Source organism: Oxyura jamaicensis, chromosome 4, assembly GCF_011077185.1.
Source record: "Oxyura jamaicensis isolate SHBP4307 breed ruddy duck chromosome 4, BPBGC_Ojam_1.0, whole genome shotgun sequence".
In the NCBI taxonomy this organism is placed as follows: Eukaryota; Metazoa; Chordata; class Aves; order Anseriformes; family Anatidae; genus Oxyura; species Oxyura jamaicensis.
In genome coordinates, this window is record NC_048896.1 from 17,725,527 (window position 1) to 17,739,600 (window position 14,074).

The following is a 14,074-nucleotide window of genomic DNA, read 5'->3' on the forward strand; positions in this document are numbered from 1 at the left end:
GAAGAACAAGAACACAAAGTGTAAGGGAAAGCTCTGTGACTGATAAGGTCGCATTTACTCCGTGTGTGCTGCGCTGTGCAGCCCGATGATTTCACAAGCCCTTGCACACCACAGCTTCACCCCAAAGAACAGGAGTCGAGCCCAGGCAGGGCATGCCACAAGCCGCATGCTCTAACACATGGTCACACGCTCTTCTGGTGAGCAGAAGAGAGGAGCCGTGTCCTTACACCCTAACAGAGGTGTAAACAAACGACTTTTCACAAGTCACCTGAATATTATCAGAATAGTGTCTCCTTAGAACAATATGTATTTTTTAAATTTATACTAATTTTGAAGTGGAAAATGGGAATTCAGAGATGAAAAGCTTCTTTTTACATATGTTAACATTTTTCCTCTAAAAACTTAAAAAAAAATAATCTATTATTTCCCTTGAATTTATTTTTCTAGTTCAACCCAATCTCTAAAATGGTCCCAGTGCTTTCAAAACTCTGTTATTCCAGGAATTTAAAAACCATTGCAAATTTTTGTCCGATTCTGTTCCTAAATTCAAGCAACATTTTGGCCCTATAATCATGGGAAATATTCAAGAGGCTTTCTAACCTTTCTGCCTCCTGCCACCGTGTTCTAGCCAATGTGGCTTGTGTCCCTTCCCAGTGGCACCTCTGCCTCGCTGAGGCGGGGCCCCTCATTAACCATTTTCTAGGACTGGAGTGTGAAGGCCAGAAAGGGAACTTGCTTTTACAAAGAGGGGAGAGCAGCCAGGAGAAGGTATTTAAATTATGTTCTGAGGCAGAACAAAGTTGATTTATGTCAGGGATTATTTTTATCTCTCCAGTCAAGTAGAAGCTATGCAGCGAGGTCTGCATGGGTGCAGACACGCAGCACTGTTTCATACCAGACAGACTCCGATGGCGTTTGAAAATAAAGCACACTGGGCAGCAGGAGGACCTCTGACCTGCCGCAGACCTCCGTGCAGCTCTCCGCAGGGAGGTTTCCCACGCCAGCCCCAGGAGGGGGCTCGGAGCTCAGGTAGGGCAAGATCTGCCCAGCTTGCACCGCCCAGGCAGCACCGGGCAGCCAAGCACCGCTTGCAAATTGCCAGCGGAGAATTTCCATGGAGGAAGGAGACTGTCAGATCAGGCTCCTGGATCTACCACACCACACCTGGCCTGGCACAACGGAAGAATGGAAAAATGGGGTGGTCCCCATGCCACATTCTTCATTCCCATACTAATGCTAAACACATCTGAGATCAGAATAGCTCAACTGAGAACGCCTAGGATCCTTCCCCTGCTTTTGAGGCTGGTTCAGACACAGGAAAGAATGCATTCATCCAAAGCCCACCATCGTCAGCAGGAACCTTCCCATTGCTTTAAAAAGTCTGCATCAAATCCGAACAGAGTACCTCTGCAGAATAACAAAAGGGGAAAATTAAAACAATAAATAAATAAATAAATAAATAAATAAATAAATAAATAAATAAATAAAACAGTGAAACTGCCTCTGGAAGAGGAAAACCTATTTCCTCAAGATTTTTTTCTTTGAAAAAAAGGCAGTGTACTTACAAAGTGCTTAATATATAAAGGCATGAACTCGATTACCTGAAAGGACATGACCTAATATTTTGTATTTAATTGTCAGGGGTAGAGGAGAAAAATCAGTAAAAATTTGCTAGAATAAAAAAAATAGAGGACGTTTCCAAGCAGTACACTGAATTAAATAAATTGCTTGGATTTTAAAATTCTCTTGCAGTGTTTGAAATACAAACATCGCAACACATTTTCAGTGCTTGAAAGCCAGAACAAGTTCCCAATAAAATAACAGAGCTACATTTTCCTGTACCACCAGCATACAGGCAGTGATGTGCAAGCTCATAAATAAGAAATTTAAATGCATTTGTATGTTAATAAATGTAATGAGATATATGAAAATTAATCATCTGGTGAATACAGTTCATAAATTACGGAGAGTAAGGAACTAATTGGATTCTCCTCATCTTGTCTGTTGCCAATGAGCTGCATATTGAAGGTTCCCTAGAACTGAGAAAGATAATACAGCTGGAAAAGGAAGGATTTCTATCTAGACGCCATCAAGTAGTTTGAACTTTATGATGAGGAGCTTTTTACGTTTTCTCTTTTCAAATTTTGCAAGTAAAAATACCACTCCATCCTTGTGAACAAATACCATTCTGAATCAGTGAGATAAGTTACCAAAAAAGTTAATTATCAAAAGAGTAACTAAAAGGAGCAGCTCTTACAGCAACTGTATACTTGAATGTCTTGGAGATTTCAGAGAGCATGTCATCACAAGAGCTAGGATGTGATTTTACATTTAATCAACTGTAGAAATGCAGCAGATATATATATATTCCTAATGAACCTATCTCTAAGATCTTGGCTTCTTGAATCAGAGCAGCAAAGAGCACTAGGACACAAGATGGGGTAAAGCAACAATAAAAAATGAAAAAGGTAACATTTCTGTTCGTGCTTCCTTCTAGATACGTGCTATATACATGTTACACTCAAAAGATTTATTCCTTTCTTGGCATGAATTTTTATGGCAACATTACTTGTAAGTAGAACAGAAAGCTTATAACATATATCTTAGGTTTAACAAATATAAATAATGTTCTGCCTCCTAAAATTCAAAGATTTCTTTGAGTCCTATATTATATTTGCTTATCTTTTTCCCCAATTTGAGAGGAATCACATACCATTCCTAGGAGATAATGAGATCTAATAAGAGCAGAAGAAATTTGCACAGCAGTTTGCGAGAAACAGAACTATTTTTTAATCTCCACTTTACATAAACAAAGCTGATAATAGCAAACCTTCTGGAGAATGAATTATTATCAATTAGCCCTGATGTGGGTAGTGTATGCTATAGGAACATTTCAGTGGTAGAAAAATGCAATTTGAGAGAGGTTTGTTCTCTAGCAGTAAAACACCAGGCTGAGGTCACTTCAAACAACCGTTCGAAATGCAGTGTATTATTACTATTTCAATCACTGCCAATTGCCTTTACTTATTCTAATTACTTTTCATTAGATTTAGAACAGACATGTTTTGCTATATGCTGCAGGACAACATAGCAGAAATTAAGGTGTTCAGATTGAGACTTGTCTTACTGTAAGCACATTCTGAAGCCAAGTCTCTAAACCTAATATAAATAATCCAAAAACCGCCACAATTGTACCTGTTTCCTTCAAAAAATAAAGTGAATCTCATACGAGCATTTCAAGTAAAAATTTCTTTCTAACACTACTCCTTTCCTAATTTTCCAAAAGTGTCTTTGTGAACACAGTTGTCAGATTTTATTAGAAGTAACTAATTTAGAGCTGTCTACAAGCGTCTTGGAATGGATTCCCTTTTTCACAGACGGGAGATGCAATAGGCCACCCTGATTTACCCAAATACTGACAATCATAAACACACTGAAATATTAAATGATGTATAAACAAGTAACTACCTTTCTGAAAGATGTTAAATATTTTAAAATGGAAACATTGAAAGTTTCATCACAAATGAATTCATAATGCACTGGTTTTGAACAAAACCAAAACCCAACAAACCTCCAAACTTCTTACTTATCTTTTAAGGAAAAGAAATGTGTATGTCGGATAGTTAGCATTAACAGCTATTGTTATCTCCTTGGTCTTGGAAAGTGTGAATGTATGAATACAACAGTTCACATACGCCTTCCTTCATACGCAGCAGATAGGACAGCTTTCCTGCATTGTCCTCATGAGGCCTTTAAGACTTGAAACTCTGCATTAAGGCAATAACTGTAATCAAACCACATGCTTCAGTCAGTAATTCACAGGACTCAGGAAACAGTTTCCCTGATGCACGATTTCTTTTTATCTGTTGGGTTTAATTATGGGCATTTTTCTTTTTCATCTGAAGCATCTGCTTGGCCCTAGCTGTCTGTACCAGATAAAGTCAGAAGTTCAAACGAATACTGACAATAGACCTTTAAAATTAAAAGCAGTGTAATTCAGCAATGTATAAATCATATTCCTCCACTGGCAGCTTTGCAACTGTTCAAGCACAGCTGGCGATTCTTGTTCCAATACAGAAATAAATCATTCAATCTTCATTTAATGGTTTCTCAAATAATTCCACAAACTTTGTGTAGCCCAAACAGCTTTTCTAATATTTTTCCCTAGTAGTGAAAGCTACACAAATAGGACTGAAAAAAAAAAAAGTGCTACTATGTTAGAGCATTCAGTTTTAGCTAATATATTTGTAGTCCTTGCGCCCCCTTTCATGACTCCACAGCAGGGCCCTAACACCACAATCCTCTGACCCTTGCCTCTGTGCATCCTTCCTACTCCACAATTTTTGTGTTTACAGCCCTTTTTCTTAATCACACAGCCTAGGTTGGTCACAGAGTCCACTCACCTCATGATGGACTGCAGCTTCAGGCCACTGCAGACCTCTGAGTGAAGTACAAATACGATCACATCTGATATGGCTGCTTTACTTTATGATGTAGGTATGACCACACAGTTCATGGCAACATAGCTGTGTTAGGGCTTGGGCTGCTGCTAGGGAGACGGGAACGTGGGAAAACATGGTAACATGGGTAAAGCGACTTTAGTATCCATATGTGCACAAGGTCTTTCACACATTTCCTTACCTCTGTACTGGCATGAGTCACATACAGTATTATTTCCTTATTCCTTGGAAAATAAATAAATAAATAAATAAATTGACCTTTGGGGTCAAAATTCATACAGAAAACCCGAATCTTCACTCCACCTTCAAAAAGACTATCAAGATGACGTGTACGATTTGGCAGGCAAGAATCCTGCATCTCTTTAGTGTACATGTCTCTTAAAACACATTCTTCATTTCAAAAAAACTTCATTTAAACTATTTCTGATCCCTTTTCTGTTTATGCCCTTGGTAGAGGTAGTTCAAAGAAAGCACTTTTCTTACCCCCTTCTTTTCTGCAAGTTCGCTGTGTTGTCCTCTGCACTCTTGTTCTCATCTGCACTCTTGTTCTCAGCATCTCTCACTTCCCTCTCTGGCAGACAAGGTAACCTTTAGGGACCCTTGTGCTCTTAGAGTCACCACAGGGCAAGGGTTACAATTCATCCAAGAGCTGTCTCCGGCCAGGCTGTCAGCAGTATTCTAATGTGGCGGCCTGGCAAGTATTTGAAAACATCACTTCTAGCAAAATAACTGTCCTGAGTAGTATTTGTCATATACACAGCTGCCTATCCCCCCCAAAAAATGAAAAAAATGAAAAAAAAAAAAAAAAAAAAAAAAAAAAACCCCGCAAAATTCAAGTCTAATCAATTTTCAAACAAGATGCCCATAGGAACTTAGGGCACAAGTACATGTCAGTAACCATATGCACTGAAAGCTTCTTCATACGCATACCCAGCGTAAAGCTTTCATGCACCACATATCTAATCTGTAGTCTCTGTTTCGGAAGTAAGAACCAGCTATAAATTTCAGAATTAATTCGAACATTAAACGGAATATAGGTCTTCATTACTTTGGTTAAGGAGCAGTTACAGAACATGGCAAATGACCAAATCATCAGCCTGCTGTTCAGTTTCAGCTATATGCTGTGCTACCATTTCATTTCAGGTTCTTCAAAGCCCTGCAGCTAACTACAGCCGGGTATTTAATGCAGAATTATATCTTTTGGGGGAATGTGTTATTTTTAAATGTCTAATAAGTATGAATTCATTTGCCATTCTTTTTATAAGCAGGAGATCATAATGAACTCATCTGTTATTCATGTGAATGTCAAATGTGTTCCCAAGGGAGTTTTATTCTAATTCACTATTAGTTAGTGGACTCATAAAATAAAACGCTATCCATTTTCCACTCTGAATATCTAACACTTGGTAATTGTTCATCAAAGGGCAAATGCAATATTTTTCTTTGATAACTTTCAGTTCTGATTTAACCAGCTAAAAAAAATGGGTTTAAAGTAAATGTACCTTTAGAAGCAGTTAAAAGTAGATTTGGTACACTGCGAATCTGTCATTTTAGATGCAGCGCGTGAGATCACGAGCTAGTATTTAAAAATGTAGATGTATTGCACTATAAGCATCCACTCTTGAACTATAGGCGTTTAACATAAAAAGACAAGCTACATAATAAATCACACTCTATCCCAATATATAATGCCTAATGATAGCTCAGTGAAAGGCACACTTTCAGTATTCATGAGACGATCACAACAATTTTCATGCATCTGTTCTATTGCGGTTAAAATGTAGAGGTGGAATACTTACAGGTCACTGTGGGATTTGAATGTGATGACACTGGGCAGTGGGACTTTGACCTGCAAAAACAAACATAAACTTAGCAATAGGAAAACTTAGAGAAATCAGACTTTGATTATTTTTCAGAGTTAAATAGGTGGTTTTTTAAAGTTTTTTAAAGTTTTTTTTGTTTTGTTTTGTTTTGTTTTTTCCCCTAATTTAAAGTGAATGTTAGCTGTACAGACCTAGCCCATGAAGTAATACTCCTAAAATATTTCAGCAACAGTTCCTTAGATCACTTGCTACGCGAGACTTCCCCTGACTTTATTGCAGTATGTCACAATGACTCTTCCAATACTGAAATGCTATATAGAAACATTAACCAAAATGAGTAAACTATTAGAAAGATGTATTTCAAACGGGATAGCAACAGCTATAGAAGCCCAGTTTTAACTGGAACACTAGACAAGCATACTTCAATGCTGACATTAAAATTCACAGGCAGATGAATGCTTTTTTTCAGTTGAAGTAACGAAAGGATAGGTTTGTAGTGTTAATGACTGACTCAATCACTTCTTCTGCATGGAAATGGTCATTGCCTCAAATCAAACGCTCAGTGCTTATACAAAAATGTTACCTCTGTGCAATCTCTGGCAGTCAGTAGGTGATTAGAATATGAAGCATGAAGAAACTAGTGAGAACAGGCATGCAAACCAAGTTTGATGTGTTCGTATGTGGGTATCCATATAGATACTGTTTTCCTTGAGACCAGAGGATAGCTCAAGAGACCTAGGAACAGACAAGTCGTTCATCAATTTACAGTGAGAACCTACAGGTTTAAAAGGCCTGGTGTGGAACTCATTGTGCTGTAACAGTAAGATTCTATTGACTTCATTGGAGTAATTTGATTTGTACATATCTGAAAGGAGAACTGACATTTGCAATAGAAAGTACATCAGAAAATGTTACGTTGGAGAACATTAATGCTACGGAAAGGAAGCAACAAAATTATGAATAAGGCTGCAGTTCTGCGAGGGACTGGGTGCTACCAATTCTCAGATTAAACTTTACTCAGAAGCTTGAGGCTTACTAGTCTCAAAGCTTTACGGATGTAATAAAGAATGAATAGCTGGATGCAGTGCACCTGAGTTGTTTGGCTTTTGCTACTGCACTGAAAAAAAGAACAATCTGCAGGGCTGAGTACTTGAAAGCAGACAGGGGTGAGGGTGACAGGTGACTCCCGAGGCCCCATAAGGACCAGCCTTATGGGGCTGCACTGACCAATTGCCAATGGTGAAAGTGATGACTGCAATGAGAAAGGTTTTGCTGGAGCCTCGCTGGCTTTTTGCCACAAGAGTTAACATCTGCTACTAATTAGTGTTCTATACGGATACCTAGGCTCTTTTAAGACAATGAATTTAGCGCTTTCTAGCAGTTAGAGGTTCAGAGCACCGAAGTACCAGCGCCTTTATGACAAACACCAGCATTTGTCAGTTTGAACCCAATGTACTGGGAATGTTTTTGTCTTTGCATGGAAAGAGATAAATGCACCAGAATGACAAAAATGGTGATTTTATAAATCCAGTCACAGAAACGAGGACTGGCGTGACATTCAGGTTGTCCAGATCAGAAGCACTGGAAGACAGGAGGTTAAGTCATTTAGGCATTGAATATAAAGGATGGTAATACATCTAGAGAAATGGGAAAAAATGACATTCAATAAATAGTGTGTTACAATAATACTGTAGAAGGAAACACTTATGACTGGCATGCATATTTTTCTAAAATGCAATAGTCTACTGTAGCTAATGAACATTCTCCTAAAACAATAGCTAAAAGATTTTGTGAGGCATGACGAGAATTGTCTGACATGAAGCGGCTAGCGAAGCCCCATCTGGAACAGTGGAAGCAGTTCCTGACCATCTTAAGATCAACAAGTTCCTTTATAGAAGTGAGAATAGTAAAGGGCAAACAGAAAGATTCACTGATTTTTGGTATTCACAAAGATTAAAGAAAAAAGTTCTTTAGTCTTTGGAGAACAGCATATCTCACTTCTCCGAAAGGAACAGAGAGCTGGCAGCTTCAATGCTATCTCAGCAGTGTAAAATACCAGAGCAAGGGAGCATGAACCTAAGCGAAGAACTGGCCGTTAGAGGAATGTAGGTGAAATTCCTTCACACCAAAAGCTAGATAATACATGCAGAAAGATAGCAAACGCAGCTGTCAGAGTAAATTAAAACACTTCACAGGAAAATTATATAACATCTGAAAAGGAAGCTCAAGTAGTCTTAAACCAAAAGGGAGACCAAAATTAATGCTTGTTAGCTTCCTTACACAGGAGCATTTTCTGTCATCCGAATCAACTAACACTGTTAACAAATAATTAGTGTTGCTAACATTCCCCTTTTCTGAAATTTCTGCTCCTCACACTAACTAAACTTCTATGTAAGTTTCATTTCAGTGTTCTTAGATGAGATGTGAAATCAACTACCGACCACCTGGGATGGTTAGAGGTCTAGTACGGCTCTTAGAAAGGAACAGAAATGTAACTGTGGTGTTCTGATCCGATATAATTCTCAGCAATTCCATTCTATCCTCCTCAGTTATTCATTTGGAAATGAATGATAACTTTCCTTATACACCTCAACTGCTGTGTCCGATTAGATTGTGGTGAGGTTTCAATAGGGGTGGCTGTATGACTGCAGTGGATAAACGGATACCTACGGATTGTTCTAAATTTACTGATTTTAAACTTTTAAAACAAGCACTCTGCACTCTTTTCATAAAAGAGAAATGCTGTTAATACATATGCTTGCTCTACAGCAGTGGAAAACATTTTGTGAAGGAGACTAACTACAAACAGCCATGTCAAAAAATATGTCCTAAGGCTTATTATTAATGTATCAGCTAGCATAAATCACTGAAGCTCCACTGACCTCAATGGAACCATGGTGAATTTCCAGTGAGAATACTGCTATGCAAGCTACGTATTCTTTTATCACTGTACAATGGAAAAATACATTCAAAGAGGATAGGACATTGCATTGACGTAGTATTTGAGGAAGAACGCAGCTTCACAAAATTAAGTGAAAAGAATTCCATGGAAAAGCTACGACTAGTCTCACCTTATTGCACGTGCTTTGATATTTAGGTTTTTAATTAAATAACGTTCTTGACTCCGTTGACACTTTTAACATTTAACGTTTCTCTCTCTAGTTAGAGGACTGTCCAATCCTAGACATGGAGAGAAATTACACTTGGACATTTTTTTTGCAAGTCCATGCCCAGTTTTGTAGTGCAAGCTCCATGCACAGATGGTTTAACAGGACCAAACCCTAAATTTGCGTAAGAGTGCAAAATGCCTGTAAAACAATGTTAATTTTAAAATAACACAGACTAGATTCACAGGGTGGTGATATTGTAACATAGCTCAAAACATGAAACAGGGCCAGGATTCCAGTAACACAACATGTGAGGACCTTTTGTCTGCTGGCTGGTATCACATCCTGAAATGAATTTTTGTACAAGATTTTTTAGGAGAGACTTCAATAGGGGCTTAATATATGGAACAATAGCAGGATATGGCCTCTAACTGGTAAGAACAATTACTGTTCTCAGGCATGTGCAAGTTAACTTTATTGGATTTTGTGCACACTTTCTGGCCTAGATTCAGAGCTGCATCTAATTTCTCATGGGCACAGCTGAGGCAGTGAGCCTACTGAAGAACAGCGACTGTTCTGTCTGAGCAGAATATACTGAGGAAAACTCATATGAGCCTCAAGAGTGTGACAGACCAGTTTGGGAATAATGTGAGAAAGCCAACCAGGCAAAACCACTTTCTTCCTAGCTACTACACTCATAATGCCTCGGAGGCTGCAGTGCAAGGGGAGAGTTGTCTAGACTGTCTCCACAATGGGTGGGAACTCCCCAGACCAAAGGAATTCTCAGAATGTAAATCTTCCAGTTTTATGGCAGACTCATCCAAAAAAAGATCATTACGATGGGAAGCTACAAAGACAGAATTTAACCTCTGAATTTTGGGGAATGTAAGTACAGACTCTTCTCTAGAATAATATCCTCCACAATAAAACTAACAACTTCACAGAGATTCTGACTATGTACGTCGCACACTTTTTGGGAGTTCATTTTTAGGGAATCAACTGTGGTATAATGTTTCCCTTAGTTCTAAGAAAGTGGAAAATGATATATTTGGAAAAGAGGGCTTTCTTTCCATTTTCCTTTCCTTCATTCCCTAGCTCTGGCTTTTCTACAATCTTAAGTATAAACTACTTTTCTTCACTTTCAAGGCTGTTCATCTACCTTATGTCATTCATATCTTTCCTCCACTGGCCTTCATCACCTATTATTTAAAACTCAAATGCCTCTGTAATTTCCGACAGTTTCCCCATAAATACATGCAATGTCACATTAGGCTGCATTTTCTCATTTTCCCACAGTACTGTTTAAGCTGCTCAAGGCTATTCTCAGTTTTGTACAGTCCCCCTAAAATAGACCCACACAGATTTTTGGGCAGCCCTCTGATATAGCAGACTGGAGAACTGATTTGGCTGAAAAATAATCAAGGGAAGAGAATAATTGTTTTTCAGTTTCATCTTCTGCCTCACATCTGCCCAAACAGCTGCACGAACACAGCAGAATGGGTGGGACAGGAAAAAGAACAATCAGCTGAGGTAGAGCTGCTTAAACCAACATTACTACTGCAGCAGAAATGCACACAGAACCACAGCCTAAACGTGCTATTTTAAGTACCCTTTTAAATCTCTCACCTGTCACGGTGCCTATTAAAAGAATGGATACTAATAAGGCAAGGATTGTATCCCTCCTGCTTACGGGGCAGCCCAGTTTTGGCTCATTGTTTCCTTGTTCTTGTTGTTCTTGACTGGTAATTAGAGTGTAAGATACTCACAACACAGACTGTCTTTTGGCCTGCTTGAGAGCTACCTGACTCCCACTACAGTCAGTGCAAATTTTACCTTGGATGCAAAAGGATCGTGTCCAGTAAGACACCATTTCCCCCAGATACCAGCCAATCTGTTTGGATTTTTGTTTGTTTGTTTGTTTAAGAAGGGCAATCCTTCAGAGCAGGTTTGGATTGCTGTGAAATACCTTTCTGCAAGCAGTATTGTTTTTCTTATCACCGTGTCCCTAACAGCACTTGACAAGAATCATGGGTTGTGATTTTTAATTGAAAACTAATTTAAATCTCTCAGTTGTAACAAGTGACAATTTTAAAATCACTGGGACTTTAGAACATAAAGTGAGCAAGAGTGCTACACAGCTGGAGTCTGAAAGAAGAGCTACATCACACTGAAATTAAACTGATTTAATTGCACTACCATACTAGACTCCGCTCAGACTGTTAGGATTTTTTTTATGCTGAATTCACTTAATGCATTTGACTGCATACGAGGCACAGCACAGTCATCAACCAACAGGAGAAAATCTGCTAAAGTTGGCAAAATATAGAAACACTATATAAATGAAGGAACTGAACACATTCAGGGTTCCTTATAATAAGAAATGTAAAGGAACTCAGGCTTTACCTGAAGCCAATGAAACAGATGTTGCAGTTAACCAAAGCCATCTCATTCAAAGAATAAACTCTTATTCAAACATAAATGGAAATTTTCCACTGAGTTACAATTTTTTTTTTTTAATCTACAGTTCTTTCGACTTCAAGATAATGACAAAAATATCAGACAATACAGTTGTGTCTTCCTGATTCCACTAAGCAGTAGTTACCACAGTTGTGTTCATATAATTGCTATTGTCTCAACAAAAGAGAAATTTGGTACATATTACATTGTACTGAGGAAAAAATAGCACAGCTACGGGTAAGTTTGCAGGCAAATACAGAGAAGAGCATCTGCAGAAGTGGAGGAAGGAAGGTGTTTTTAATGAATGAGTACCGTGTTTAATTTAGCCCTTCATTCAGGGAGCACTGCAATACGATATTTAATCAAGATCACTGTGCACTATCAGTACTGCTGATACTGCATGAGGGTATCGGTCCTAGCTCTGAGACTTACCCTGAACCTCACAATTGCCTGTCCCAGTGGAGTGACCGATTTGTATTTCTATCCATATCATCAGCTTTTCATTTTTTTATATATTTTTTGTACATGTTAGTGCTAAAGACTACAGAGCAGTGAAAAACTTAGAAAAAGCCGGAATTCAATACCTGAAGAAACTCTTTTCTCAAAAGCAACAGAAGGTGTCACTGCTAACTGATTTTAAACAAATGAATCCCTCAAGTGGAAGACACTGCCTTTGTTTTTAAAAAGTGAAAGTTGTTTCAGAGCGGGGAACTGGGTTCCTTTCTCATCTGCTCCAAACACAAACATTAAAATTTAAAATACGTAAGATTGCTTTATGCCACCGAATACTTCTCCTTTCTGTTTGCTGTTATTCCCTGCAGCTGTTTCACCTCAGGCTATGATTCAAACAGAGAAGTTTCGGCCAGTATTTGGACAGAAGCCTTTTAACCAAGAAGCCAGAAGGCTTTTTAACCAAGTAGTATTAGCGCTCCAGTAACCATTGATTTCCTCTTCAAATCCATAATAACTAAATATCCAGACAGTATTAAGACCATGAGGATGCTGAAGAAACCCTTTCCAACCCCAGACTCTGTAGTTTGCGCCTGCAAAAACTTTCTGTAGACCGCATTTGCAACTAGATAATGACTTTGTGTCTCTCTAAACTTGCAATGTTCAGAGACAGTTTTAACTGTACGAGGCAGTGCTCGCTCCCTTGCCTGCCTTGATATGGTAGCGCTGCTGTTCTATGGCAAACAGCTGTTATGTCCCATGCCAGAGATGGCTCCGTGACACCGATGGTGTTCTTTTCAAAAATGCATATATAGGTTGTTAAGTACTTTATGCCCCCTGTGAAGCCTCTCAATAAATTCAGACATATCTGTATGTGAGGCTAATATAAAATGCCCCCCAGCAGCCTGGCTAGCTTAACTGCAGATGCCTCAGGCCCTGCAGGAACCCACGTCCTTTTCCCTCGGGCCTTTCCCTCCCTCCAGGCTCGCCGTGAGGAAGCCTGAGCTGCCGGCTCCGAGGGCCGTGGGCTCGCAGGGTCACGGCCACTTGCCCTGTGGCTGGAGGCCTCCGTGCTGAGCCGCTGCTTTCGGGGTGCGAAGCAATCGCCCAAGCTGCAACGCAATAATACGTTATGTACCTATATAAAATCTAAAATTTTAGTCATCAGATGGTTGTACATTTAATAGGTGCATCCCAGCACTCTCCGCAGGGCTCCCTGCCTGCCCACGCCAACACGCCCCCTCCCTTCTGTTCCTCAGCCGAAGGCACCTCAGGTCACTTGAATTATTTAGCAGGGCGTTTTGAACCAGCTCGGGGGCTTTGCGGGTGTATTTTCATTTCATTTTGCCAGCATGCGGGGCGGAGTCGCTCCACTTCCCTGACAGAAGGAGGGGGGGGAAGGCGGCCCGGCCCGAGGAGGGGAGGGGGGAAGGCGGCCTGCCGGCTCGCTCTAACGCCGCTCTCTCTGTCTCTCTCCCTCCTCCTCCTCCTCCTCCCCCCGTCCACCCTCCCCGCTGCAGGCGGAGCGGGCCCGGCAGGAGGCGGAGCGGGCCGCCGCACGTCCCCCGGCCGCTCGGCCGGCCCCCCCGCCATGGGTCGGAAGCGCTGCGTGGGGGGAGACGGCTCCAAGATGGCGGCGGGCTGCTGCGGGGTGAAGAAGCAGAAACTCTCCAGCTCCCCTCCGTCGGGCTCCGCCGGCCCGGGGGGCGGCGGCGGCGGCTCCCTGGGAGCTGGATTTTTTTTTTTTTTTTTTTTTTTTTTTTTTTTTTTTTTTTTT

At 40.1% G+C, this 14,074-nt stretch overlaps 1 protein-coding gene and 1 long non-coding RNA gene across 2 annotated transcripts in view; one reads left to right on the forward strand and one right to left on the reverse strand.

Annotated features, from left to right (window-relative positions):
- The window catches only part of AMMECR1 (AMMECR nuclear protein 1), a 106,569-nt gene that overhangs the window by 11,108 nt on the left and 81,387 nt on the right, over positions 1-14,074 (forward strand). Inside the window, exon 2 of the mRNA XM_035323710.1 lies at positions 13,818-14,036. Coding sequence (XP_035179601.1) covers positions 13,818-14,036 — 219 coding nt within the window. The remainder of the gene's footprint in view (positions 1-13,817; positions 14,037-14,074) is intronic.
- The window catches only part of LOC118165580, a 10,818-nt gene continuing 1,191 nt past the window's right edge, over positions 4,448-14,074 (reverse strand). The window contains exons 2-4 of the long non-coding RNA XR_004750116.1: positions 6,260-6,309; positions 4,642-4,684; positions 4,448-4,546 (exon numbers count right to left, since the gene is read on the reverse strand). This is a non-coding gene — a long non-coding RNA (uncharacterized LOC118165580). The remainder of the gene's footprint in view (positions 4,547-4,641; positions 4,685-6,259; positions 6,310-14,074) is intronic.